The following is a 27,150-nucleotide window of genomic DNA, read 5'->3' as shown; positions in this document are numbered from 1 at the left end:
TTAGATGCTCGACTCCTTCGGGGGCAGGTCCACGTTGGTGACAGAGGTCACGAGGGAGACGAGACAGTCCGAGGTAGTGCCGTTGACCGACCTCCGGATCAGGGACACTCGCTCCTCCACGCAGCCCGCGGACAGGCGAGCCTCCGCGTCGTGGTCCCAGCACTCCTCGATTGTCACGCAGAGCTGGGCCAGGCCCTGCACACCAGCGGGAGAGAGGAAACGCATGCCTCTGCTGGTGGCCCTCAGTGAGGACAAGCAAACCAGCGATGTTCCTGAGGACTGAGCCCACAGGCCCGTCCACAGGGCTCTGGGGGACACTCCCCTGCCAGCAGTCAGCGTCCTGAGCCCACCAGCCTCCTCCACAGCCCCCAGGGAAGGGCCACTGAACCTCAATACTCAACAAGGGAATCCAGGGCCCACAGGGCTGCCTGCCTTGGACTGGTGACATTGCAACAAGATCTTAGGCAAAGCCCAAATCACACAGGGGCCCAATGTGCAGTTACAGTGGAGACAGAGGGGGACTTCATCCCACCCTTTTCCCCACGGCCCCCAGAACCTCCCCAGAGTCCAGGGAATGGGGCCTGACACCCTGTGCTAGAACCAACTGCGTGAACCTGGGAAAGGCCGTAAGATGAGCAAAGTGCCCACCCATACTCAGAACGATCCGGCCTGCTTGGCGGTAGGCCACACTCAGCTCCCTCTGGGCCTGTTCCACGTCAGGGAACTGGACTGGCGACCGCAGAGTCTCTGCCCTGAGAGACTGAAAGTCTGAGGCAGAAGCAAGGCCCAGCTCCCCTCTCCCGGTGCCTGTATTTTCTCCATTTGCAGTCTTGGGTTTCAGAGAGCAGGCAGCATGGCAGCAGAACCTGACCTCCACAGCTCAACCCCTGACCATGTGGGAAGAGCGCTAGCCCCCAGTGATGTCCTTCAGAATTAACCCTAGGGTGCCAGGGGGAAGGGAGTCAGTGGAGCTCAAGGCAAATATCCTCCCAAGAAATGTTAACGGTTTCCACAGCTGGGGTCTTTTGTACATGTCCGCAGACTGGAGGGGCCCAGATGCCACGTAGCTCAGCCCAGGCCCAAAAACTCGATGAGGGCAAGGAAAAGCGATTACTTCATCCGAGCTAAGCCGTATTAAACACTTAAGTGATAGGTGTCCTGCCCAGTAAGGTACAGCAACTCCTTAAATCTAATACTACCCTGAGGAGACAAGAGCTCAGAGAAATAAAGCAATTTGCCAGATGTCACCCAACTACTGACGGACAGATCCAGGATTTCAGGTCCCATCACTCGCTGGGGTCAAAACCAGAGCCGCCGCCTTGGAGCGCACTAGCCTGCACAGACACTCCCAGGTGGAAGGGAGGCAACGCACGGGGGGAGGTGGGGCTGGGCCTGCGGCCTGAGCCCTCCCCTCTGGCCCTGCCGCACAGGGCGGCTGGGTGAAGCTCCCCTCCTGGCCGTCAGCATCCCATGCCCACAGCCGCCTCCGCAGCCCCCCACCGACCCTCACCGGGTGTTTCAGCCAGTGATCCTTGATGGCGGGCCGCATCTTCTTGTGCACCACAACCTCCTGCAGCTCCTCCAGGGACGGGTGCTGGCCGATCTCCTCCTCAAAAGGCAGCATGTACTCATCCACAGGTCCTGGAGAGAGTGAGTCCCAAGGCGGGGGTGGGGGCGGGGGTAACCCGACTGCCCGACTTCTCCCCCACCATGCCCAGGATGCTCAGGGCTCCCGCCCTGCTCACCGTCGGCAGCTTTGCAGCGGGACACGAGCTCCCACAGCACCAGCCCCATGGCGTACATGTCGATGCGCAGAAAGGCGTCTCTCTGGAAGTTGATGGCTCCCTCGAGCACCTCGGGGGCCATGTACCGCCGCGTGCCCACCTGCGTGAGGACAGAGGAGGGGCTGTGGTCACCGAGCACGTACAGACGCACTCACAGGATACGGGAGCTACAGCCCGTGTGCGCAGCAGGGTCATCGAGAATGACAGCTGTCCCCCATGGTTGTGGAGGGGAGGGGGCGGGGAGGCCTACAAGGGGCACGATGTAATGACGACTGTGAAGTATCACTCCAGACAGTAGTAATCTACCACAGAACTGCTGCCTCTTAACTCCATCAACACCACAAGGGGCTCCACAGATAATGTGTATTTTACTGAGACTGACGTCAAAAACAGAAGGGAGAGAATAGTTCAAAATACTAACAGCAGTTGTTTTAGGATGATCTGCTCAGGTCTACCTTTAGGTTACTTTTTCTCCAGGTTTTTGATTTGGATTCTTAAAATACACTTATTTATTTTTATCTTGTTTAATAATTACAACTGAAAGAGGGAAGGGAAATCTGTTTCTCCCTGACCGGCGCAGGAAGCCACGCCACCCTCCAGGCTTCACCTCCCCACTGGTGAAATGAGAGCATTGCCCCTGGGGTTCTCAGACAACTCTGATCTCACAGGGTGATCCCTGTCCCCTGCCAGCTGACACCAGAAGGGCAGTGTCCACCCCCATCTTCTACCCCTGAGGCTCATCACCTGCCCATGAGTGTCCCCCGGAGGTTTCCCTGGCTCAAACCGAACAGCCAGGCCAAAGTCAGCCAGCACAGCAGTGAGGTCACTCTTCAGCAATACATTCTTGCTCTTAAAGTCCCTGTGGAGACGGTGGACTGAGATGGAGCCGAACCTGTGGTCCGATCGGCCCTGCTCCTGCCTTCCCACCTGGACTCCCAGAGCCCTAAGCCGGGGCCCATCCCACCCTGTGGGGAGCGGGGTCTGCACCAGGTTGGAGTTCCACGAAGCCACCCAGGTGGGCAGCTTATTACACCCCGCTCCGTCAGTGTGAGAATCCCTAACTGCACTCCGACCAGAGCTGTCAGAGCAACAACGACCCCTGTCCAGTCCCCAGCATCAAAGGCCGGCTCTCACATTCTCAGAGGGTTTGAGGAGGGGCACTGCAGCTGGGGATGTGAGTTTCCTGGCAAGAATTTACACCATCTGGGATGTGAATGAGAAGAGAAGTTTCGATGAATTTGCCTGATTCTGAGCAGGCCCCAGAGCAGAGGTCCCCAACCTCACGATCTAATGCCTGATGATCTGAGGTGGAGCTAATACAGTAATAAAAATAAAGTGCACTGTAAATGTAACATGTTTAAATCAACCTGAAACCACCCTCACCCCAGTCTGTAGAAAAACTACTGTCTTCCACAAAACTGGTCCCTGCTGCCAGAAAGGTTGGGGACCGCTGCCCCAGACGTTCGAGCTGCCCTGGAGGTGGCACAGTGGGTGCTGGGGTTGCACTCAGCTCTGCCTTTCCCTAGCAGGTCCTCAACTTCCTCATGCCTGTCTCAGCCTTCCTCTGAGGACTCAACTGATGGACAAATGCTTAGAGCCACCCCTGGCACACTTCCTATGCACTGTTGTTAGCCTGGACCCTATGGAAGAGTCAGCATTCAACCGAGTTTGCCCTACAAAAATGGTAATTTCCTACAGTCAATGCCCTATGTCATTCATATTATTCCCACTGGGGCCCTGCAGCTTTGAGGCTCCCTCACAGTCAGAGAACCACACTAAACTGTCATCTTGTCTGTGCTGCTGTTCCTTTCCCTGTAAGAAGGGCTGGGAAAAATAGTACTTATCTCACAGAGCAGTTAGGAGGCTTAAATGACTTGGCATTTCGGAGTGTCTAGAGTGGTGCCTGCCACTGTGATGAGGAGGTAACACAGACTGGCTCTCAAAGCACCATCCCAGGACTCCAGAGAATCCCCAAGACTGTTTCAGGGGATCTGTGAGGTCAACATTCCTTTCATAATAATCCATTATTCGCCTTTCTTAAAGCTCATTCTCCCAGGACTACAGAGTTTTCCAGAGGCTACATACACACGCCGTCACTCTGACAGTTAACAGGATACGTATGCTGTAACACAGCAAGGATCAATGCACAGGACTCCAACCAGGGACAGAATCAGCACTTCCCTCTGTGGCCACTGGAGGGCACCAGAGAACCAGCTTGCAAGACCACAGCCAGAGCAGACAAGGGCAGAAGAAGGCAGGGGAAGGGCCAGAGTTACCCCTGACACACCACAGAGTGGCTAAGCATGTTTATGAAACTGAGACCGGCCCCCCGACCCTCCCCGGGCCCTGCTCTCAACCTCCAACCCTCTCTGTGGCTCCAGGTCAAGAGAAGAGAGGGCAACTGCTAACCCAGGTACCTGTGGGCAATAGATGGCTTGTGGCCCTCGCCCCGGCACCAGGGCACATCCTCGTGTAGGTATGAGAGGCCTCTAGACATTGTCTCCGCCACGTGACACAGCTCGTTCCATGTGATGATGTTCCCCTTGAGGTAATCCGTGAGGGAGCCCTACAGGAGACGGCACAGGCTCTGGGCACGCGGGCAGGATCCAGCCCTGCCCCTGGAGGGCCGCACCCGTGGGTCAGATGGCTGAGTGCCCCACCAGGAGGCTGGCACCGACGAGGCCAGGAGGGGCTGGGAAGCGGGTGGTGTCAGACAGTGATAATTATGAAGTCACTACTTCTATTTGCAACAACTGATCCCAGGGAGAGGGGTTCTTCCTGCAGACCCTCGTGTCCACACCCGTGGAAAGGGACCTCAGGGGAAGGCCACGGTGGGGCCCACGGTCACCTCCCGCGGGAGCAGGGTCCACAGGGCGAGGCTCACCTTGTCGTGGAAGGCTGTGATGAGCCACAGCTCCGCCTCCAGGCTGGAGCCTCGCTTCTCAGCGGCAATGAACTGCAGCAGGTTCTCGTGCTTCATGCCAGGCGTGCTGAAGATCTCCCGCTCACTCTGCCACGACTGCTTGTCCTGAAGCAGGGAGGCGCAGCTGAACCCCACCGCAGCCACGCCACCTGGCAGCTTCCCACCCGCTCCCAACCTCCTCTGTCAAGGGCAGGGCAGCACTCAGCTGGGCCGGGACCACAGGCCAGCGGTGAGCCCTGAGATCACTAAGCCCAGCACCTGGTTTACGACGGGGCACTGAGGCCCAGAGTGACAGAAAGGAGCGGCCCAGGACCACCCAACCAACGAGAAGCAGAGTGTCCTGGGCAATGGCTCCGTCAGCCTGGTGTCCAGGGCCTCTAAGCAGAACCTGATGTCAAAGCAAAACCCTAAAAACCAGGGTGGACTGAGGTTCTGCAAATCCGGGTTTCGAAAGCCCTACCCTAGGCCCACAATAAACGCTGCCACCCGCAATGGGGCCCATTCCTCTCTCACCCCGCTTGCACAGGGTATGGACTGCTCTTGGGCAGGAGGGCTCAGGCCCCAGCCCGATGACCTGGAGACCACCCCCCACAGGCAGACACACACCTGGAGTGGGAAGATTTTGACAGCCACGAAGTCGTTCATGAGCTGTGCCTTCCAGACACAACCAAAGCGCCCCCGAGCCTTGATCTCCAGCAGCTGCAGAGGCTTCAGGCCCACCAGAGGGGACGGGGGTGGAGGTCCAGGGTCCTGGGGAGATCGAGGGCTTAACAGGATCTGGCCGTAATAGGATCTACCCCACCCCACCCCGAGCCAGCCCCATCTTACCTCGTGGATGTCCACGTGGCCGTAGGGGGGCTTGCGATGTCGGTACATCCAGAAGGCCAGCAGGGCGATGAGGGAGAGGCCCCCGACGGGCAGCAGCGAGTAGGCCAGCACAGTGAGCACGGTGGGGGCTGTCGGGGGTGGCTCGTACGTGACTGGGGGACACACGGAGCCCAGCGTCACACAGTCCGCCTACCTGCACACCTCCAGGGCCAGAGCAGAGACCCCTGCAGCCGCTCCCCACCCCACGCAGGAGCCGAGCACCTGGGGGCCAAGGCCGGCCCACATCTGCCCCCCCCCACGCCCTCACCTTCTGGGCCGCCCGTCTCGGGAAGGTGGGTGAAGCGCTCGTTGCAGAAGTTGCCTTCGCAGCAGCAGAAGTACACCTGGGGGTTCTCCTCGGTGGCCACGCACTCCTGCCTGGAGGCACAGGTTCCCACCCACAGCTCGCCTGAGGAACAGACTCCCAGGGCGGCCCAGCCAAAGCCCTCACCACGGACAGAGATCCCTACGGGGAACCGTGGGGGTCGGGCTCCCCAGGAGCGGGACGCAGAGTCGGGAGGGAGATCCAAGGGTGGACACCTCCCCCAGCATCACTGGGGACCCGGCGAGAGCCTGGGTGGGCTCCAGACACCCGGCCTCGGGGGCAGCGGCACCTGTCGTAGCAGTTGAAGTCGTCCAGCCAGCAGCCCTTCTTGACGAGCTCGATGGTGCCCGAGCTGTTGCGCCAGGAGGCGTAGCAGTGCAGCCGCTTGTCCCGCTCGCCCTCACAGCGCTCCAGGCCGCTCTGGTTGGTGCGCTCCAGCTCCCAGTTGGCGTTGTAGTAGATGCACTCCCGCGTCTCGGCCTCCCCGCGCCCGGAACCTGTGCCCGGGGGAGGCAGCTGCTGCTGAACCACCCCAGGGCCCTGGGGTGGAGGAGGGGCGGCCACAGACTGCCAGCCAGGTGCGCAGGGAGGGGCTCGGCCAACACCTGGGGCTCTGGGGGGCCTCCCTGCACCACAGCAGGGGGCCCGAGACCCCTGGCCTGTCAGAATCACTGCGTGTGCTGGAGTGGGGCGGGAGGGGGATGCTAGACATGCCATTCCTGGGCCCAGCCCAGACCCCTCCAACTGGAGTGGGGGCAGGATCTGTGTTTTTAACCACCCCTTTGGTCCCAGGTGGTTCTGGTGCAAAACTCGGGGACCACTTCCGAGAAACTAGGAGCGCAGCTTCCTGCCCATTTCTCTGTCTTGTCTCAGAGCACCTCTGCTAGCCAGGGGCGGGGCTGAGGGAATGGGGTGGACCTAGGAGACCAAACGCTGCGGCAGGGCCCAGGCTGGTGCCAACGATGCACACACCTCCCCCTCCCCCCGCCCACCTGCAGCAGCATTGGCAGCTGCATACTCTGCAAAGCCCCCGATCCAGAGGGCACACGGGACCCACTGCCTCCATGTCAGCAAATCTAGTGGGGGTCCTCGGAGACTGGTGACCTGTGGGCCAGACCCCCAAGCTGGGCTACAGACGGGGTGCTGGGCACAACCCCACCCTCCTTCCCCCGACTGCAGCACGCAACATTGCCAGGCTCTTGAATATGCTCGGCTTCCAGGCTTCACACAAGTTACTACCTCTGGCTGAAAGACGTTCCCCACTTTCTCCTTTAAATGTTGGCTCCTCTCTCCCTGGAGGCCAGGCCAATTACTCTCCACTTCCACAGGCCTTTGCACTTCCTCCATCACCTCATTTATCCCAAGTGACTAATTGCCTATTGCTGTTTAAGGGGTTATTCCAGACATCCAAAAAGTACAAAAATAATGCAACCAAATAATCCCCCCAGAGACAATAACATAATAAATACTCATATAAGAAACAAAACATTACAAATGCGCTTGATGATTGCTTCTTAAATGTCAGGCTTCCCCCACAGGACTGCAAAGCTGATGCTTTGACAGCAGAAACCTTGACCGTCTTGAGTGCTAGAACCAGGTCCAGACACAGGCTGGAAAGATGGGCAGAGGCGCCGAAAGAAGGACGGACCAATAACCAGACAGAAGGACATAGTTCTCTCATGGCTGGAGCTGGATTGTCGAGGGAGGGGAAAACGAGGGATGGCCTCAGCCTGCAGCCCAAGCCCTAGGGTCCATCTCTGCTCAGACAACAAGCCTCCGCGCCCCATATAAAGCTGGGAGCCCGGACGAGAGACGTTAGCAGACAGCAGGAGTGTTCCAGGCTTGGCCCAGCTCCTCTCTCCAGGCTGCTGACCAGGCAGGCACCCCTCTGGCCACTCCTGTGAGCAGGACCCATGCGGACAGGGCTGGGAACTCCAAATTTCAAGGCTCCAGTTAAGACCCAGGGCTCAGGATGACCGTGGACCCACACCTGACAAGATCCTCCTACACGTGCATGCGTGCTAAGTCACTCAGTCATGTTGATTCTTTGTGACCCCATGGACTACAGCCTGCTGCCCCTGTGTCCATGGGATTCTCCAGGCAAGAATACTGGAGTGGGTTGCCGTGCCCTCCTCCAGGGGATCTTCCCGACCCAGGGACAGAACCCATGTCTCCAGCGCCTCCCGCACGGGCAGGCGGTGCCCTACCACTAGCGCCACCCGGGGAACCCCACACACCAACTGAACAAAAGGGGCCCCGACCCCATTCAGGTCCTGGTTTGGACACCCCCCCCGGCAAGTGCCCCAGCCACCTCGTGCCTCTGTTTCCCCACTCATGTAAAGGGGATGCTAACAAACCCACTTCCTTGGCTGTCCCAAGAATGACGTGAGTTACTGCATTTTAAGTGAGAACGATGCCTGGCACCATCACTGTTATATCAGAGTCAGATCCCTCCCCACTGCCAACGCCATTTCGTCACAGCACAAGCCCCCTGCCCCATCAGGCTGGGGGTGTGTACACCCACACCTGCAAGAGCTTTGTATTCAGAGCCCCAGGGGGACTCGGGGAGACTGGGAGGCTCCATGCCCCCCCACTCTCATACTCTGCTGCCAGCTGGAGAGGAATCCCCCTCCTCCCTCCTCCCTGGCACTCCTTCTGCACACACTCAGCTATTTATAGCCTCTGGCAACACTCCAACCACAAGGCCGCCTCCGCCTTTTAATAGACACAGGGCTCCTGCCCACACTCATAGAGCCGGGGCCCCCTACACAGGAGGCTCCCCCAACCCCCGCCCATTCACCCATCCCAGCAGGAGAAGAAGCTGTGCCCCTACTTGCTGCCTCAGAGCCCAGAGGGGCACCTCCCCCGAAGACATGAGGATAAGGGGTTCATTCTACCCCAAGCACCAGCCAACCTGAGCACTAGCCTCTCAAGGAATCAGGTATACAAGCAGCAGTGTCCCCAAGAGGCAGTCCTGATGTTCCAAGGAGTCTACACGTCGGTGGGAAGACACCTCTGGTGCTCCCCAAGCCCCCAGTCCAGGCGAGACACGGAAACCCCAATCCTGGACACACAGAACCACCTGCAGATTCCACTCAGAACCCACGATCTGAGAGCAGGATGGACCTGAATGGATGGGCTGTGACATGCAAGGTCTGTTTCCCAGGCCAGCTGGCCTTGGATGTCCCCAACTTGCACTTGGGGAGACAAGGGGGAAATCCAATGGGGGGAGAGAGCGGGCTGGAGACCTCAGGCAGACCTTGCGGGGAGGGTGTGCAGCCGGAGCAGCCACGCCTCCCCTGGAGACCCCCGAGCTCTGGGTCTGCGGAACATTCAGCTCAGCCAACAGCTCTCAGAGGTACCACAGACCCCAGCAGCCAGCCGGCCGCTGCGCTCTGCCCCTGGTTCCTGGGGCTCCCTGAACAGCCCCGCCTCCCTATGGGCACAGTCCCCCTACAATGCGGAGCAGTGAGAATGGGATGCCACCCACCTCAGGCACCAGGTCACCACCCCCCGCTCCCTGCAGGAGCCACCAAGCCAGAGAGGCGGCCAAGTGAGGCAAGCCCAGCCTTCTCCCGCGTCGTCCAGCCTCCAGGTCTGCGCAGAGACAGCCCCCACCCCGCCACACAAGTGCACACAGAGGTCAGGCTCCCTTCCCCGGAGGCCGTGCTTTGGGCTCCCCTCACCCTGCCCCGAGGAGGGACCTGCCCTTAGCTGAACTCCCGCTGTCACTGCAGGCTCCTCCAGAGCAGCCAAGGAGGGTTCCGAAGGTGGGGGCGGCCAGCGACAATATCCGGATCTGAGTTTGTGACTCCGCCTCCCCCGGTCCACACAGGATGCTCTTCACCATCTTCCCACAACCAGAGTAGGATGGCTGGTGTGTGCGGGATAAAGGGAACTTAAGTGGAGGTGAGGAGGAGGGCTGGAGCATCAGACAAACACACACACACACACACACGTGTGCACGCACCGTGCAATGACACACACATACAAGAGGCAGAAAAGAATCCCACAGTGGATTGCGCCCGTCTCTGAACTTCTCCCACACACGAGAACAACTCTACCCAAGATGTTTATTAAGGGTCAAAACCGGGTTTTGAGCCCAAGGCTGCCTCGCTGTGGAGTACACACCCTCTTCACCTGCTCTGTGACGCCTCTACTCTCGGTGTTAGCGAACAGCTCACTGTACGGCCAGACCACAACCTCAGGGCCCATCCTCCTGTTGGACTTTTAGGGTTCTTGACAACATTTGCTGATGTAAGCCCTACCGCCATGGACCCTCCTGGGGTCCTCTCCTGTGTGTCTTCTCACAAGCGGGTGTTCCTCTAGGGGATACACCACAGCTTAGAGATCAGAGATGGGGGAACCAGGGATGAGCATCTCCAACTTACAGGACACGGTCACACTGTTCTCCCACGTGGATGTACCACTGTACGTGCCCAAGAGACTCCAGCCCCACTGAGCCACCCCTCAGCCCCTGTGACGTGCTAACCGGGCCAGGGTGAAATCGGATGTCACGGTTTTGATCCCCATTTCCTAATCGCTTGTGAGAGTGGTCATGCGTGTGTGTGTCAGCCCCTTCTGAAAACTGCCTGTTCACGTCCTTTCCCATTTTTCTGCTGGGCTGCTTCTCCTTTGGGTTATAGAAATTTTTTACATATTCCAATAAAACTTTTCTTACTACAAAATACCCCCTTTCATTTGTTTGCTCCTTGCAGAAAGCCTACTTTAACGTGACATTAACACAGCTATATGACATTTCTCGTAGTTAGTATTTTCCCAATTAATCTTTATCCAACTCGTACTTCAAAGCTTTCTGTATTTCCTTTTATCCCCACTCAACCTAATACTGTCTTTGATCTAAAACTGAATCCCGGGTCCAGGAAGATTCCATGTGCTGCGGAGCAACTAAGCCTGTGCAGCAGAACTACTGCAGCTACGTGCTCCAGAGCCCGTGCCTCATGACAAGAGAAGCCGCTGCAAGAAGTCCCCACACGGCGATCAGAGTAGACCCCGCCTGCCACAGCGAGAGGAAGCCTGTGCACAGCGACGCAGGCCCAGCACAGCCAAGAAACCCCCCATTACAGGTCCCATTACAAGTACCACTGTGTTCAAGAAAGCTGGAGCTATCAAGGGGGCATTTCATGCAAGGATGGGCACAATTAAAGGACAGAAATGGTAAGGACCTAACAGAAGCAGGAGATTAAGAAGAGGTGGCAAGAATACACAGAAGAATGATACAAAAAAAGGTCTTAATGGCACATAACCACGATGGTGTGATCACTCACCAGACATCCTCAAGTGGGCCTTGGGAAAGGCTAGTACGAACAAAGCTAGTGGAGGTGATGAAATTCTAGCTGAGCTATTTCAAACCCTAAAAGATGATGCTGTTAAAGTGCTGTGCTCACTACGTCAGCAAAATTGGAAACCTCAGCAGTGGCCACAGGACACTCCAATCCCAAAGGGCAGTGCCAAAGAATGTTCAATCTACCGCACAACTGCGCTCGTTTCACATGCTAGCAAGGTCCTGCTCAAAATCCTTCAAACTAGGCTTCAGCAGTAGAGTTTAGAAAAGGCAGAAGAACTAGAAAGAAAACTGTCAACATCTGCTGGATCATAGAGAAAGCAAACGAATTCCAGAAAAACATCTGCTTCATTGACTATGCTAAAGTCCAGATCACAACAAACTGTGGAAAGTTCTTAAAGAGATGAGAGTATCAGACCACCTTACCTGTCTCCTGAGAAACCTATATGCAGATCAAGAAGCAACAGTTAGAACCAGACATGGAACAACAGACTGGTTCAAAACGGGGAAAGGAGTACAACACCTGTATACTGTCACCCTGCTTTTTTAACTTATATGCAGAGGACATCATGAGAAACGCTGGGCTGGAGGAAACTCAAGCTGGAATCAAGACTGCTGGCAGAAATATCAACAACCTCAGCTATGCAGATGATACCACTTTAATGGCAGAAAGTGAAGAGGAATTAAGGAGCCTCTTGATGAAGGTGAAAGGGGAGTGGAAAAGCTGGCTTAAAACTCAACATTCAAAAAACGAAGATCACAGAATCCGTTTCCATCACTTCATGGCAAATAGGTGAAAAAGTGGAATCAGTGACAGATTTTATTTTCTTGGGCTCCAAAAACACTACAGACAGAGACTGCAGCCATGAAATTAAAAGACACTTGCTCCTTGGAAGGAAAGCTATGACAAACCTAGACAATGTATTAAAAAGCAGAGACATCACTTTGCCAACAAAGGTCTGTTTAGTCCAAACTATGGTTTCTCCCACAGTCATGTACAGATGTGGGAGCAGGACCATAAAGAAGGCTGAGTGCCAAAGAACTGATGCTTTCGAATTGTGGCGCTGGAGAAGTCCCCTGGATTGCAAGATCAAACCAGCCAATCCTAAAGGAAACCAACCCTGAATATCCATTGGAAAGACTGACACTAAAGCTGAGGCTCCAATACTTTGGCCACCTGATGTGAAGAGCCACCTCGCTGGAAAAGACCCTGATTCTGGGAATGATTAAGGGCAGGAGGAGAAGGGAGCAACAAAGGATTAGATAGCTGGATGGCACTACCAACTCAATGGACATGAGTCTGGGCAAATTCTGAGAGGCAGTGAAGGACAGGGAAGCCTAGCATGCTGCAGTCCACGGGGCTGCAGAGTCGGACACGACCTGGTGGCTGAACAACGTTTAAATTTGTTTTTTCTCTACGGTTACCACCTTTAGATTATCATTTTAGATCCCATTTCAGGGACTTCCCGGGGGGTCCAGTGGCCAAGACTCCTTGCTCCCAACGCAGGGGGCCTAGGTCTGATCCCTAGATCTGACCCTACATGCCGCAACTAAAAATCCCAAGTGCGCAACACCTGGCACAGCCAAATGGATGCATGTTTCAAATTCCGTTATTTCAGCCACTTGCACCCTATTTCCATTTCATTATAGGCTAACCTTCAACGTGTACGTTTATGCTAAAAGCCGAAAGTTAATCAACATCTCTCCTATCCCTTATTGGAACTTCACTGTTCTAATTACCTCCGTCCAACCTACATTAAATTAGTTTAACATAATATTTGTGCTCCACGTGTAGTCGGTTGTTCATCTTCTTATCTGCCTCCCAAAGCAGATACTATTTAGGTTTTACACAGTCAGCATCTTTTTCTCAGTCCATACTTCCATCAGTCTGTCTGCGCACCCATTCATTCTGGAACTCCACTCTTCCTTCCAGGACCACTGTCCTTCCTACAGAACACCTTTCTTCAGTACAGATCTTTGGATAAAGAAGCCTTATCTCTCTGAAAATGTCACTTTGTTCTTTTTCCTAACTGACAGTTTAGAAGAACATAAACTGTTAGGTTGAGTAATTTTCTCTCAGCATCTTGAAGGTATTATTCCACTGTCTTCTGGCTTTCACCATTACTGCAGAAAAGTCTGATTAGTTTAACTTTGTAGATATTCTGTCTTTTCCCTCTGGTTGCTTTCTTAGATCTGCTTCTTGCAATTTCACTAATGAGCTAATGTTTAAGTTTATTTGTACTGCTCAGAGGCATGGGCTTATGCAGTTACGTGCTAAGTCGCTTCAGCTGTGTCCCCATGGACAGTAGCCTGCCAGGCTCCTCTGTCTATGGGATTCTTCAGGCAAGAATCCTGGAGTGGGTTGCCATACTGCTCAGAAGAATATGCTTTTAATCTGATGATTCACATCTTTCATTGACTCTGAAAAATTCTTTGTTGTTGTTGTTATTGCACACTAAGTCATTGTGTCCAACTCTGTGACCCCATGCACTGAAGCACACAGCGCTTCCCTGTCCTTCACTATCTCCCGGAGTTTGCTCACATGCATGTCCATCGCACTGGTGATGCCATCCAACCAGCTCATCCTCTGTTGCCCCATTTTCCTCCTCCCCTCAATCATTCCCAGCATCAGGGTCTTTTCCAATGAGTTGGCTCTTCCTATCAGGTGGCCAAAGTATTGGAGCTTCAATATCAGTCCTTCCAGTGAATATTTAGGGTTGATCTCCTTTAGGATGGACTGGTTTGACCTCCTTGCTGCCCAAGGGACTCTCAAGAATCTTCTCCAACACCACAGTTTGAAAGCATCAACTCTCTGGCGCTCAGCCTTCTTTATGGTCCAACTCTCACATCCATACGTGAATACTGGAAAAACCACAGCTTAGACTATATAGACCTTTGTCAGCAAAGTGAAGTCTCTGCTTTTTAATATGCTGTCAAGGTGTGTCATGGCTTTTCTTCCAAGAAGCAAGAGTCTTAATTTTGTGGCTGCAAGCCCTGTCTGTAGTGATTTTGGAGCCCAAGAAAATAAAATCTGTCACTGTTTCCACTTTTTCCGCATCTATTTATATCTCCCTGTTCTATGTTCTGACATTCCTGTTACAAGCATCAGACCAGCCTCTTAACTCTGCTTTCATATTTTTCAAATCTATGTCTGCTGCTGCTGCTAAGTCGCTTCAGTCGTGTCCGACTCTGTGCGACCCCAGAGACAGCAGCCCACCAGGCTCCCCCATCCCTGGGATTCTCCAGGCAAGGACACTGGAGTGGGTTGCCATTTCCTTCTCCAATGCATGAAAGTGAAAAGTAAAAGTGAAGTCGCTCAGTCGTGTCCGACTCTTAGCGACCCCATGGACTGCAGCCTACCAGGGTCCTCTGCCCATGGGATTTGCCAGGCAAGAGTACTGGAGTGGGGTGCCATTGCCTAATCTGTGTCTAAACACCATTATAGATAATTCCACAGATCTAACTTCCAACTAATTAATTCTCTCTTTAGCTGGGTCTAATTTGCTATTTAGTTCTAAGTAATTTATAAATTCAATTAATCTATTATTTTATTTCGACAAGTTCTACTTAAAAAAAAAAAACCTTCTTGGTCAATTCTGATACTTCCATTTCTTGTCATACTTCCAAATCTCTAGTTTATATAAACTCCATAATTTAACTTCCTAAACATCTATTTATCCCACTTGTTACTTTTGATGATTTCACTCATGGAATCTTGTTTCCCTGTGTGTTTTGGAATTTTTGATTCTGTTTTTGGATACAGAACTTATGTTCAGTGGCGGCCTTTTCTGTGGGAATAAAAAGTGAAGCCAAGTTTTTCCAGAAATAATTTGTATTTTTGCTTCTGCCAAATTCTGCCAAATTCTCTAGGACAGTACCAATCTGGAATCACTGTAATTATTCAACTTCAGGTTCCCAGGAAACACAGATGGTATAAACTTCAACTCCAAGCTCATGGAAGCACACAGATCTATGGTTACAAATTCTCAAGTGGAACTACCCACCTCCCCAGTAATCAACAATTTATCTATTCCCTTTATCAGGAAAAGAACGTTCCCTCTTGTCCATACTTTCACTGAATGAATAACCCTGCAGAAGTCTTATCATGTGAGAGCCTCAGTTGCAGTTCCGCATCTTATCTCCTGTGCCTCACACACTGCTACTAAACCCGCATCTTTAAATTACGGAAAGAGGCAAAGTCCCTCAGGAGAAAGCAGCTTTCGCCAGTGAAAGGGCACAGCTCTAGTTTCCAGCCCACTCTTGCTTCTCCTTTTTTATACATGCAATTATGAATATACATTTAAAAAGGATATTCGCTATACTTTATCCAGCATTTCCACGTGTCTTGTATAACGAGGTTTTTTGGCTGTTCTGTTCACTATTATCGCCAGAAATGCAAGTCCGGAGCAATTTTCAAGGGTGACAAGAGGAGCTCTACCAGCCTGCATGATAAGTCGCTTCAGTCATATCCAACTCTTTGAGACCCTATGGACTACAGCCTGCCAGGCTCCTCTGTCCACAAAATTCTCCACAAAATGGAGTGTGCTGCCATCCCCTCCTCCACGGGATCTTCCCCACCCAGAGACGGAACCCAAATCTCCTACATTTCCTGCACTGACACGTAGGTTCTTTACGACTAGTGCCAGCAGAACAAGAAATCAAGCTAGGTCACCTCGAGTCACATTCAGCTTCGACTTTGTAAATGATCCCCTAACACCATCCACAGAACAAGGTTGGGGGGGGTGGGAGGGGGGATTTCCCTGGTGGCTCAGTGGTAGAGAATTAGCCTGCCGATGCAGAAGACAAGGGTTCAGTCCCTGATCCGGGAACATCTCACGTGCCACGGAGCAATTAAGCGGGCGCACCACAACTGCTCAGCCTGCGCTCTGGAGCCTGGAAGCCACTACTGTAGCCCGTGCGCCCCAGAGCCCTGCTCCACGAGAAGCCACCTGGGCCAGAGAGGAGCCCCTGCACTCAGCAGCCAGAGAAACCCCGAGCAGCAACGGAGCCTCGGCGCAGCCAAAACTAGAACCAACAGCTAAAAAGCAAGGGCCCAGGACCATTCTCCACAACGCCTGCCTTTCTCCAGAGCCCATCATTCCTGAAGGACACTGGCAAGAGAGCTTGTAGATAAAAGGTCAAGGATTATACACAAATGTTATTTTTGCTCCTTCGTGTAATCCCATTAAAACCACAGCAAAGAAAAGGTTTTTAAGGCATACACCCATAAAGACAAAAGGAACAGCAAAGAACCGCAGAAGTAAAGTTCTGAAGCCGGAAAGCAAATACACGAGTGGCCAATGGCCACACGGAGTCCTAAACTGGCTGCAGAGAAAGCTGAGAAGCAACATGATTTCCACCACCTAACATCTTCATCCCACTTTAGAGTTTGTCTTCTTCTGGCTCCCTCTCTACTCTGTATCTTTGCGGTCCCAAACCAAAAAGAAGGGCTCACTATACTTACCCTCTGTTTCAAATTCCAATTCCTGTCTTCCTCGCCCCGCAAGGGTGTCAAGTGCAAGGGTCGGCCTCTCAGTTGCCCATGTGCAACTGAAAACAGACTCAGATGTAAAAGTCACCACCCAGGGCCTCTGCAGTCACACGGATCCTGGCCTGGTAGGTATGCCCTATCTTCTTAGCTGTACAATGCCTTCAACTGGAGGTATTTTCTCTGTTTGTCCATCTTTTCCAGGTGCCTTCAGAAAAAGGGTTGATGCTGATCATCAAAAGAGGGAACCTCCATATCTACTTTGACCCAGTTTTTAAATATATTTTCAGGACTATATATAATAGCTCAAGAGGACACCTCCACACATACACAGCAACTGAGATCACCAGTGCAGATAAGACTGCCCAAAGAAAGTGTTAATCGAGAACACTGACCCCAAAGCAGAGTCCTGAAGAAAATTAACTTCCCTTCCAAAGGGTAAGTCAAAGGGAAAACAATCCCCTTTCAACCGACTCCATTATTTTAGACTCTTGTGAAGTGCACTGCATCTCCTTGCCCTCAAATTCGTAACCGGCAATATGACTGTACTAGGAAATAAGGTCTCTGAAGAGGTAATAAAGGTCAGTCAAGGCCACATGGGTGGGGCTCTGACAGGACTGCTGTCCTTCTAAGAGGAGGAAGAGACACGCCCAGAGAGAAGTCTGTGTGAGGGCAAGCAAGAAGGCAGCTCTCCGCACGCCAAGGAGCATCCTGACAAAATCTCGGTCTTGGACTTCAAGCCTCTAGAGCAGTGAAAATTAATTTCTGTTACTGAAGCCCCCGAGTCTGTGCCATTCTGCAGCCTAAGCAGATTACTACCTAGACAGCGCCCATCACCTGTGCAATGTGGGAAAGCTGGACGTCACTCACGCTACAAACAGTACCCACTGCCACCCAGCTCCACAAACGGCCTGACAAGCGGGCTCACACAAGGAATCCCAGGAAAACAGCAGTGAGAGAACAGAGCGCGTGGTGAGGAAGGAACTGGGACAGCAGGGGCTCTAGAGAACAAGCCATCTCAACCTGCCCTCTTCAGTTCTTCAGCCAGTCAGGGCAGAAGCGGGTCCCAGGGAAGAAGCCACAACCCCACCCAGGAACTGAAGCGCATGCAGCCCCTTCTGCTGGGAAAAGCCTCTCCCCAGACTCCAGGCCACTCTTCTACAAGTTTCTCTCATCCTCCCTACCTCCACTATCGCCACACGAGACACCAGGATCCTGCCACGCCCAGAATGTGTCCAACGCACTGGCTGTACCAGTAGAGCCTGCCCTCCACAACTTTCAGCAAGAGCCTCAGCTCCTCCGGGGGTGGAGGCAGCGTGGAGCCTGACTGGTGAGCACACACAGACGCACACATGCACATCCACCCTGAACCCGGACGCATCCTGGTCGGTCCACTGCCACCTCCCTCCATCGGCACAGACGTGGGAAGCAGCCTCTCTGGAGCTCCTTAGACAGCAGGTCAGAGGAAGTGGGCATCCTTCCTGTCTGGACACCCTTCATGAGGTGGGCGATTTCCAAGCCCTGTAACCTACCATTACACAGGGACACAAACACACACACACCACCACAACGCAGTATAACCGTGTGTAATCGTTTCTCGATATCTATATTAAAATTCAAAGCATACATGCCCTGTGACTCCGAACTCTCTCCTCTTGTCATCAATCCTTGGCAAACAACCTGCATAAACTGAGCAATCAGAAAGTCCATCAACAGGAGACCAGACAAAACGCAGCCTATCTCCGAACTCTGAGATTTCACACTATAAAAGACTGGCGTAGACCCATATACACTGAAAAAGACTGCCAGAACAAGTCTCCGAGCTTAAAAAGCCACGACGGGGACTGCCCTGGTGGTCCAGTGGTGAAGACTCCATGCTGCCACTGCAGGGGACACAGATTCAATCCCTGGCCAGGGGAACTAAGATCCTGCATGCCATGCGGTGGGGGAAAAAAAACACACACACACCACCAAAACCACGACATGTGACAAGGTGGATGCAAGTTACGAAACACGGTGAGCAAAAGATGGGGACACAAAACAGTTCATCCTGCAAGACTACATCCCTTTAAAGCACAATGACAGCTTCCCTTGTGGCTCAGCTGGTAAGAATCCGCCTGCAACACAAGAGACCTAGGTTCGATCCCTGGGTTGGAAAGATCCCCCGGAGAAGGGAAAGGCTACCCACTCCAGTATTCTGGCCTGGAGAATTCCATGGACTGTATATAGTCCATGGGGTCCATGGGGTGGCAAAGAGTCGGACACAACTGAGTGATTTTCACTTCACTACACTTCAAAGCACAATGTCAGGCTAAACTAACATATGCTATTAAAAAAAGGCAGTGATTACCCTCCAGGGTTTAGAGGTCAAGACTGGAATGGAGAAAGAAAGGGTTCAGTGGGGAAGGGGTGAGTATCTCCATCTGGATGCTGATGACATCAGCATATTCAGTTTGTGAAAACTCAAGTTGTCACTTATGGTAATTACACTCTCCTATACATAATTTATACTTCAGTTAAATGTTTGGAAAAGAGTAATACCTTTTTAGGTTAAAAAGAAAAAAACAGCTTTCTGTCTTTCTCTAAGTCTAATACTTCTATAGATACACAGGTCAAACTGCACCAACTGGAGAAGGCTCATTTCTGGAAGTGGATTCAGAAGGCAGACAGAGCTGGCAAAAGAGACCATGGGTTCCCCTGTAATATCTAAATTTCTGCAACTAAATCCATATGTGTTACTTATAAAACTAAAAATTAACAAGAATTTTAAATGGGACAAGAAGTTATGGCCAAAGTGACTATTACTATCAACTACACCCCAGGTGGCCCACCAGGAGACCCCAGGATGAGCGGAGGTCTGGGAGGGGCTTTTCAGGAGGGCAGACAGGACCGCACTGGGCCAGCTCGCCTCCCCCACGGAGTCCTGCAGGACTCACTCTCAGGTCAGGGTGCGGGCTTCACAGGAGGCAGCAGCCATGTGGGAAGGGAAACCAGAATTCACCTGACTCCTCTACCCCTCTATTTTCTAAGCTCCAGAGCAGATGAACCCTGATTCCCTTCTGCCCTCAGGGCCCCAAGGGCTCTCCTCTAACCCCTACTTTCTAGTGGTAAAAAATCTGTCTGCCAAGGTAGGAAACATAAGAGATGTGAGTTCAATCCCTGGGTAAGGAAGACCCCCTGCAAGAGGGCCCAGCAACCCACTCAATATTCCTGCCTGGAGAATTCCACGCACAGGAGCCTGGCAGGTTACAGTCCGTAGGGTCAGAGAGAGTCAGACGTGACTGCAGCAACAGGCAGGCACGCACGCACTCCCACCCAAGCCAGCAGTTCCAAGGGGAGCTCTGGTCTGCCTGGCCTGTGAGGCCCTGAAGGGAATGTCAAACTTGGACAGGAGGGTAATTCTCAAACAGAATACAGTAATGGTTTCTTAACCCAGGGTTGCCAGTCCAAGACTGAGAACTCACGCATGCTTTCCGAGTCAATGAGGGGAAAGGGGGAAGAAGAGCTGTCAGTGAAACTGGACGTTAAAAGGCATTGTCCTCATACCTGCAAACACTGTGCTCCACTATACAGGCCAGGAGGAGAGAACATCCTGGCGTCAACACTCAAGAGCAGCCACTTCCAAGTCAGCCTCCCGTTTTCATTGGTGCTTGTCTAGGAGGCAGGCAGCGGCCCCTCCCTCTCCCTGGATGGACAGACAACAGCTGGTCTGGTCACATCTTCCCTGAAACGTTGGGCCACCAGCCCCAGGAAGCAGCCTCCTCCATCCTCCAGCCAAGTGCTTGGGTTTCCAAGCAGCCTTCCTTTTCCTTCCCCAGAACTAATTTTAGCCTCCTTGGTTGTCAGAGTGGAACTGAAATAGTCGGCAGAGGAACGTTTGCAAACAAGAATATGCACTCACCTCACAAAACGCCTCAGCTCCAGCCCAGAAAACGGCCAGAGAGAAGTCATCCCAGTGAGTGGCAGGCCAGACCCCCAAAAGCCAACCCCCCCCACCAACCCGGGGAGGAGGAGGACTCACATCCGCCCACTGGGGCAGCAACCTTCCTTTCCCACACCCACTCCCAGCGATCACATGCCCATGACTGAAAACACTCCGCTAGGGCCGCCAGTCCCTGAGAGAGTTTGAAAAAGACACATGTATGTGCACACCCAGACAGGGAGAACCAGGGCAAGGCATGGGGTTGTCCAAATGCAAAAAGCCAAGGCTAATCCTGGGCCGGGGAGGCCCGACGAACTCCCGAACAATCTCAGCCTGCATTACCAGTCGGCTTCCAGCACCTACCATACTCTCAGACAGAGAGAGCACTGAGAAACTTCACCATCAGACTCAGAAGAGGCCAGCGGCCTCTCCTCTCCCCCATCCCCACCAAACAACTGAGGCGTCCAGGAGCAGGCAAAGACCAGGCGCCTCTGGGGTTGGGATGGCAGGCCGCAGTTTGGTGGAGAAAGGCCAAACAAGGGGGAGGTGTTTATTCTGGAACAAAGAACAGGTGACAGAATGGAAGGGAAGAGAAAAAAGATAAAGAATCCTGAGACGGCAACAAAGTCCCCTTTGGGAAAACCCAAAAGATGGAAGCAGAAAGTCTTAACACCAACAGAATAAATAAATAAATACAAACAAACAAAATAAAAACCTGTAAGCACTTCACACACCACACAGCAGCGACAGGGAGTACTTGGAAACTGAAGCTTTGGGGACTGCTTCCTCCCACTCTGCAATAGTGCTCAGTTCAGCAAGGTGTATTTTGCTGATCTCAAGATCAGACAGGAGATCCCCCGCAGAAGGCTCCGGAGTCGAGCCGCGAGTAGATTGGGGGAGGAGTGGAGGAAGAACAGGGAGCTGCCAGTCTGCCAAGAACAACCAACAGGCGCCGGAAGAGATCAACCCCCCGGTCGGGGCCGTGGTGCCGGCGCCCATCTGGTCTCCAGCCTCCAGCCGCGCTGCCCACCACACCTCCCCGGCCCGGGAGGAGCTGCGCAGCGGCCCCATACCTTTGGGGAGAGGCGGCGCCCCCGCCCCGGTGTCCACGGCCTCGGAGCCCCAGGCCCAGGGCGGCGGCGGCTCCCCAGGGTGCTCGGCGGCCGGCCCGCCCGCAGGGCTCGCGGGGGAGGGCATGCCCGATGCTCCGCTGGGCCCGCGTCGGCTGCCAGGTGCGCGCACAGGGGCACCGGGACACCGAGCCCCCGGCCCGGGCGGGCGAAGCAAGATGCGAACCTGGCGGTGCACTCAGAGTGGTGGGCGGGGGCGGCAGGCAGGCGGCCCGCCCCCCCGCAATCGCCGCCTCACTGAAACCTGAACCACTTCTGGGAAAACTCAAGGACGCCAGGATTCTCTCCACGGTGGCCAGCGGCACTCCTGAAGCACAAATTTGAACCAAACCCTGACGCTGAAGCAGGAATCTCCCAGACTTTTAGAATCCAACCTTCCGCCCTGAATCTTATGAGCAAAGTGTGTGTGTGTGAGTGTGTGTGTGTGTGTGTGTGTGTGTGAGTATGCACACGCGCCCCTGGGGGGAAAAAATAAGGGGGATGGTATTAGCCATTAACCCTATCTCCCACAACTCTCTGTCCCTTTAAAATCATGAGAACATTCTAGATCAGATTCTCAATCAGGTGATTTATGCCCTCTCCACTCCAAGCATTTCTGGTTTTCCGGATTACAAGTGCTAATATTAGCATTTTGTGGGTAGAGGCCAAGGGATACTGCAAACCATCCTACAATGAACAAGACACCCCCCCTTCCCACCTATACAAACACCAAAGAATCATGGGATCCAAATTGTCAACAGTGTCAAGGTTGAGCCAGCCAGGACCCTGCCTGAGGGCTGTCTGTCCAATCTCATTCTCAAAAGAAGGATCCAGATCAGTTACCGCCTACCTAGGTCCCCAGATCCCAGTAGCTGGTAAAGGGCCAGTATTTACAAGTAGATCTGGTCGTCACTTGCACTACCCTAAGTTCCCAGGTAGGAGGCTGAATGCACAGGCACTCAAAGGAGGGCTTCCTGAAGGAAGGAGTGGGGGTAGGGGTGCAGGGAGGAAACCAGGGCTGTCATGTGGACGGTGGGCAGGGTCACACACGGCAGAAGCAAAGAAGTCACACGCAGTGGCTAGAACAGGCAGGTGGAACCCGCCCGGTGCAGCACACCCGCCAAGGACAGCATGTTGTCCCCTGAAACAATGGGCAGGGAGCCAGGCGTTCACAAAATTCCACCCAGGGGGCCACAGTTACCTGGTATCAGTGCAAACAGTGAGTGTGCACCAAGTATGCACTCACTCTCACACGCACTCTCTATTTGCATTTTCCTGGGGAAAAATCCACAGCTCTCATAGGATCCTCAGAGTGTATGATGGGCACGCTTCACTGGGTTCCCTAGAAAGGAAGTTCCTTAGGCAAAGTGCCAGGAGAGGTCCAGGTGCTACCTGGGGGAATCAGGATGACCAGAAAGACCCTGTAGAGTAGTGAGTGGTCATCATGGCCTCGTGTGGTTTGACCCAGGTGGACAGCCTGGGAGGCTGGGTGAGTGTCTCACATCATCTACCTTGGAAGCATCTCTAAGAGCTGAGGGGAGTGCCCGCTCCTCCCCAAGAACAGCCAGGCCAGCCAGCCAGGGCAGAGCCTGGAGTGCTTAGCAGGTACGAGGACACGGACACCCTTCCCCGGGAAAGGGTACCTGGGGCCCGTGACTCTCTGGTCTGTGTCCCTGAGAGCTACCACTACACTGGGCCTGAGAGTCACTTCACTCATTGCATACACATGTCCCCCCGAGGAAATGGGGCACATCTTTGGGTGGGAGAGTAGTTGTCTACGAGAACACCAGGGAGCAGTCAGGGCTTGCACTTTCTGATGGGACAGACAGAAATCTGGTCCTCCTCCCCAGCCAGGGGCCCCTGACATTCCACTCAGCATGCTCTCCAACCCACAGGCCCTGATCTAAAGCCCAAGTACGCAGACAGAGGTCAGGATTCTTGGGGGATACACAGATGTGTGTCTGGGATATCCTCTGCAAGGCAAGAGCCAATGACTTGTTTCCCAAGGACACTTGGCCAGGCACAGATCACAGAAGACTTGCAAAACTCACTAATGCTGATCTTGTATCAAGCACTGTACACCATGACTGCAGCATCCATTCTGCCTTTTCGAATAGGCCTGCAGCATCTAATACGGTAGCCACTAGCAAAATGAGGCTACTGAGCATATAAAATGTACAAAGTCTGAACTGAGACATTCTGTAAGTATAAAATATGCCGTGCATTTTGACGACAGTAAAGAATGTAAAATGTCTGTTTTAATACTGACTACAAGTTGAAATGACTGTGTAATATACGTTAGGTTAAATAAAATAGACCATTAAAGTTAATTTGCCCTTATTATGGGGCTGAATCTGTCCCCTCAAAATTCTTATGTTGAAACTCTAACGCCCAATGTGATGGGATTTGGAGATGGGGGTCTTTGCAAAACGTTAGAGGTCCAAGAGGGTAGAGCCTCCTTGATGGGGTTAGTGAAAGCAAAAAAAAAAAAAAAAAAAAAATCACAGTGCCCCCAGTATCCCCACCTGAAGCACCAGGTAAGGCCATGTGAGGATGCAATGAGAGCACGGCCATCTGTAAGCCAGCAAGACAGCCCTCACCAAAACCCAACCATGCCAGCATATTGGCCTCAGACTCCCAGCCTCCACTGGGAGAAAAAAGTTAGGTCACACAGCCTGTGGCATTTTGTTTAGCGCCCTGAGGAGGCTAAGACACACCTGTTTCTTTGTCCTTTTATTAACAAAACTACCAGAAAAGTTTAAAGTCTTCTATGTGGTTCCCTCTATATTGCTGTTTGACAGTGCCATCCTAGACCTTCCTTCTACAAGGAGGTGGGGGTACTTCTAAACAGCAAGCCCAGGGTTTGAAGGAAGCACATCCAGGAGGATGGAGGAACAGGAGGACCAGCTCTGCCCCCACTGGGGTCTGCTGAGGCTCCTCCCATAGTTCCTCACAAGTCAGGTAGTGGCCACCAGAGGACTGGCTGATGGGACCACAAGAAACACACAGTGACTCCCACCTTCCTACAGTAAAGAATCCGTCTGCAATGCGGGAGACCTGGACTCGATCCCTGGGTTGAGAAGATCCCCTGGAGGAGGGCATGGCAACCCACTCTAGTATTCTTGCCTGGAGAACCCCCATGGACAGAGGAGCTTAGCCGGCTCAGGTCTAAGCACACACACACAAGCACTGCCCAAGCCAGGGAAGAGCATGGCAATCCCAGGGACCCAATCCCACCCTGCCTCACCTAATCAGCTGGGGACCTGAGACTGGTCAGGACAGAAGAGTTAATTAGGGAAGAGGCCAGCTCTGAAGGCCTGGTCTTGGAAGAGCCCAGCACCTCCAGAAGGGATCCAGAGACAGCCACGTGAGCCGCTGCTTGCCTAGTAAAGTAGGCTAACTGCAGCCCTTCCCTCTAGAGGCCAATGTCTTCCTTCACTTCAGAGATCTCACTTGGGAGAAAAGCATCGCAAAGCAAAACTTCAAAGGCAGAGAAAGGAACAGGTTCAACACCATGAACACTTTGCTTCTGTGACACGAGAAATGGCTCCAAAAGATCCATGACTCCCTTCCATACTGTGCCCAAGTACCAATAAGGGGCCGCTTCCCAGGTGGCTAGTGGTAAAGAATGCGCCTGCCAATGCAAGGGATCCAGGCTGGCTCCCTGGGTCGGGAAGATCCCCTGGAGGAGGAAATGGCAACCCACTCCAGTATTCTTGCCTGAACAATCCCATGGACACAGAGGAGCTTGGCGGGCCACAGTTCATGGGGTCGCAAAGAGTCGGACCTGACTGAGCACGCATGCATCCACCAATAAGGGTTCTCTGTCTTCCATTCGCTGCATTCAAGTTACACAGCTCCAAGCTCCACAAGGAGAAGTTACCTGCCTTCGGTGCAGACAGCTAAGCCACGATACATCGGAAAGGAGGCCGGTAGAGTGGGAGTGGGGATAAGGAGATCCGGGATCCCCACCCCCGCAGCAGCCCGGGGATCCCAGCCCCGCCCCTGCACTCCCAGCCCCGCCCTTCGCGGGTTTCCCAGACTCTTAAGCTGCTGCCACCGCGGGCGGCAGGGGACCCGCGCTGCATGTGTAATGGGGGCTGGGAACAAAGGCGCGCAGGACCAGCTCCCCGGCTGCCGCGCACCAGCCTAAGAGACCGTCCCGGGCTTCTCCCTGAAGCTTTAATGCGCGGCTTCCGTGGGCTGCCCAGAGCCATCCGAAGCGTAGTGCGGAGCCTGTCCGCGCGCGCACACTAGAATAGGGCGCGTCCCAGTACCGCTAAAAGAGGAAAAATCTGTGCGCCAGCCAGGGGGAAAAAGCGATCTCCCAGCGGGACTCCGTGTGCATACACCCGCACCCACCCACCCTAAGCCGCCAGCACGCACGCCGAACGCTAGCAGGGTCACCCACCCCCGCCACGTGCTTTCCCAGAGGTCAGAACGAATAGGGACCTGTTGGTTTTTCTTCTCGCCCCACCTCTCCTTCCAGGTGCCCCAAAACAAAGCAGTTTCTTGGAGTGACCGCACCTCGCATACCGGGGCGCCGCAGGGAAAGCGGGCGTAGGTGAGAGCTGGAGCCAACGGCGCGCCTCCCGGGGAACACCACGCAGACGTGGTGGGGTGGAGTGCAGGAGACTCCTCTGGGCTGTGTGAAGGGGCCCGCTTCGCTCCGCTACACCTAAGTGGCTCTGAGGGTCGCGCAATCCTGCCCCCAGCCGCTGCTGCACCTACAATCCCGCTACCTCCGTATAAGATCTGCCCGCCCCTCTTGGCCACCTTCCCCATGCTCCGATTTTCATCTCACTCTCCCTGGGTTCCACGCGCTCATATAGCCAGAACCCCGACCCTGGGGTCGCCTCCGCGAACTGGAACTCCGCAGGCCGCCGCACAGGCAAGATCACCTCCCCACCAAGACCAGGGAGCGGGGCGCCCTGCGCGCCCCCTGTCCCCGCCCCGGGAGGTGCAAGCTGGGTGCAGGTGGCGCGGCAAGGAGGCCGCGGGCCCGCCCTTTGTTGGTAAACACCGCGCGGCGCCCGAAGCCGCTCCGCGCGCCCTTCCTGCGCCCCCCACGCCGCGCCTCGTTCTTACCGGCGCACAGCGATCCCCAGAGGAGGGCGAGGGCCGCCCAGGGCGCCGTCATGTTCCGCGGCGCCGCCCCGCGGACACCCGGAGCCCGCGGGCAGGGCCGCGCGGCGCTCCCGGGGCGCGCAGGGCCCGGCGGCGGCTGCGCTCTCCTTCCCGCTCCTTCCTTCGGCCTCGTTCCCCGCGCGATTCCTGCGCCTTCGTTCCCGGCAGCGTGCAGGCTCCAAGGGCCGGACGGCGGGGCCGGGCTCAGGGCCGCTGCGGGCGGCGCAGGCTTCGGCCCGGGCTCCGGGACGACGCGGGGGCCGGGGGGCGGCGGCGGGGCGCGGGCCGGGGCGCGCCCGA

The 27,150-nt window shown here is 54.2% G+C and overlaps 1 protein-coding gene across 1 annotated transcript; it reads right to left on the bottom strand.

Moving 5' to 3' along the window:
• Positions 1 to 26,863, bottom strand: ACVR2B (activin A receptor type 2B). The gene is made up of 11 exons (XM_068982212.1): positions 26,812 to 26,863; positions 6,189 to 6,396; positions 5,843 to 5,952; positions 5,536 to 5,687; positions 5,314 to 5,457; positions 4,669 to 4,812; positions 4,202 to 4,350; positions 2,529 to 2,643; positions 1,746 to 1,884; positions 1,511 to 1,641; positions 1 to 195 (listed from the first exon to the last, which is right to left on the bottom strand). The coding sequence occupies exons 1-11, from the start codon at positions 26,861 to 26,863 to the stop codon at positions 1 to 3; spliced, it is 1,539 nt and encodes a 512-aa protein (XP_068838313.1).
• Between the last annotated feature and the right edge of the window lie 287 nt (positions 26,864 to 27,150).

Source organism: Capricornis sumatraensis, chromosome 10 (genome assembly GCF_032405125.1).
Source record: "Capricornis sumatraensis isolate serow.1 chromosome 10, serow.2, whole genome shotgun sequence".
NCBI lineage: Eukaryota > Metazoa > Chordata > Mammalia > Artiodactyla > Bovidae > Capricornis > Capricornis sumatraensis.
This window is presented reverse-complemented; position numbering and strand designations above follow the sequence as displayed.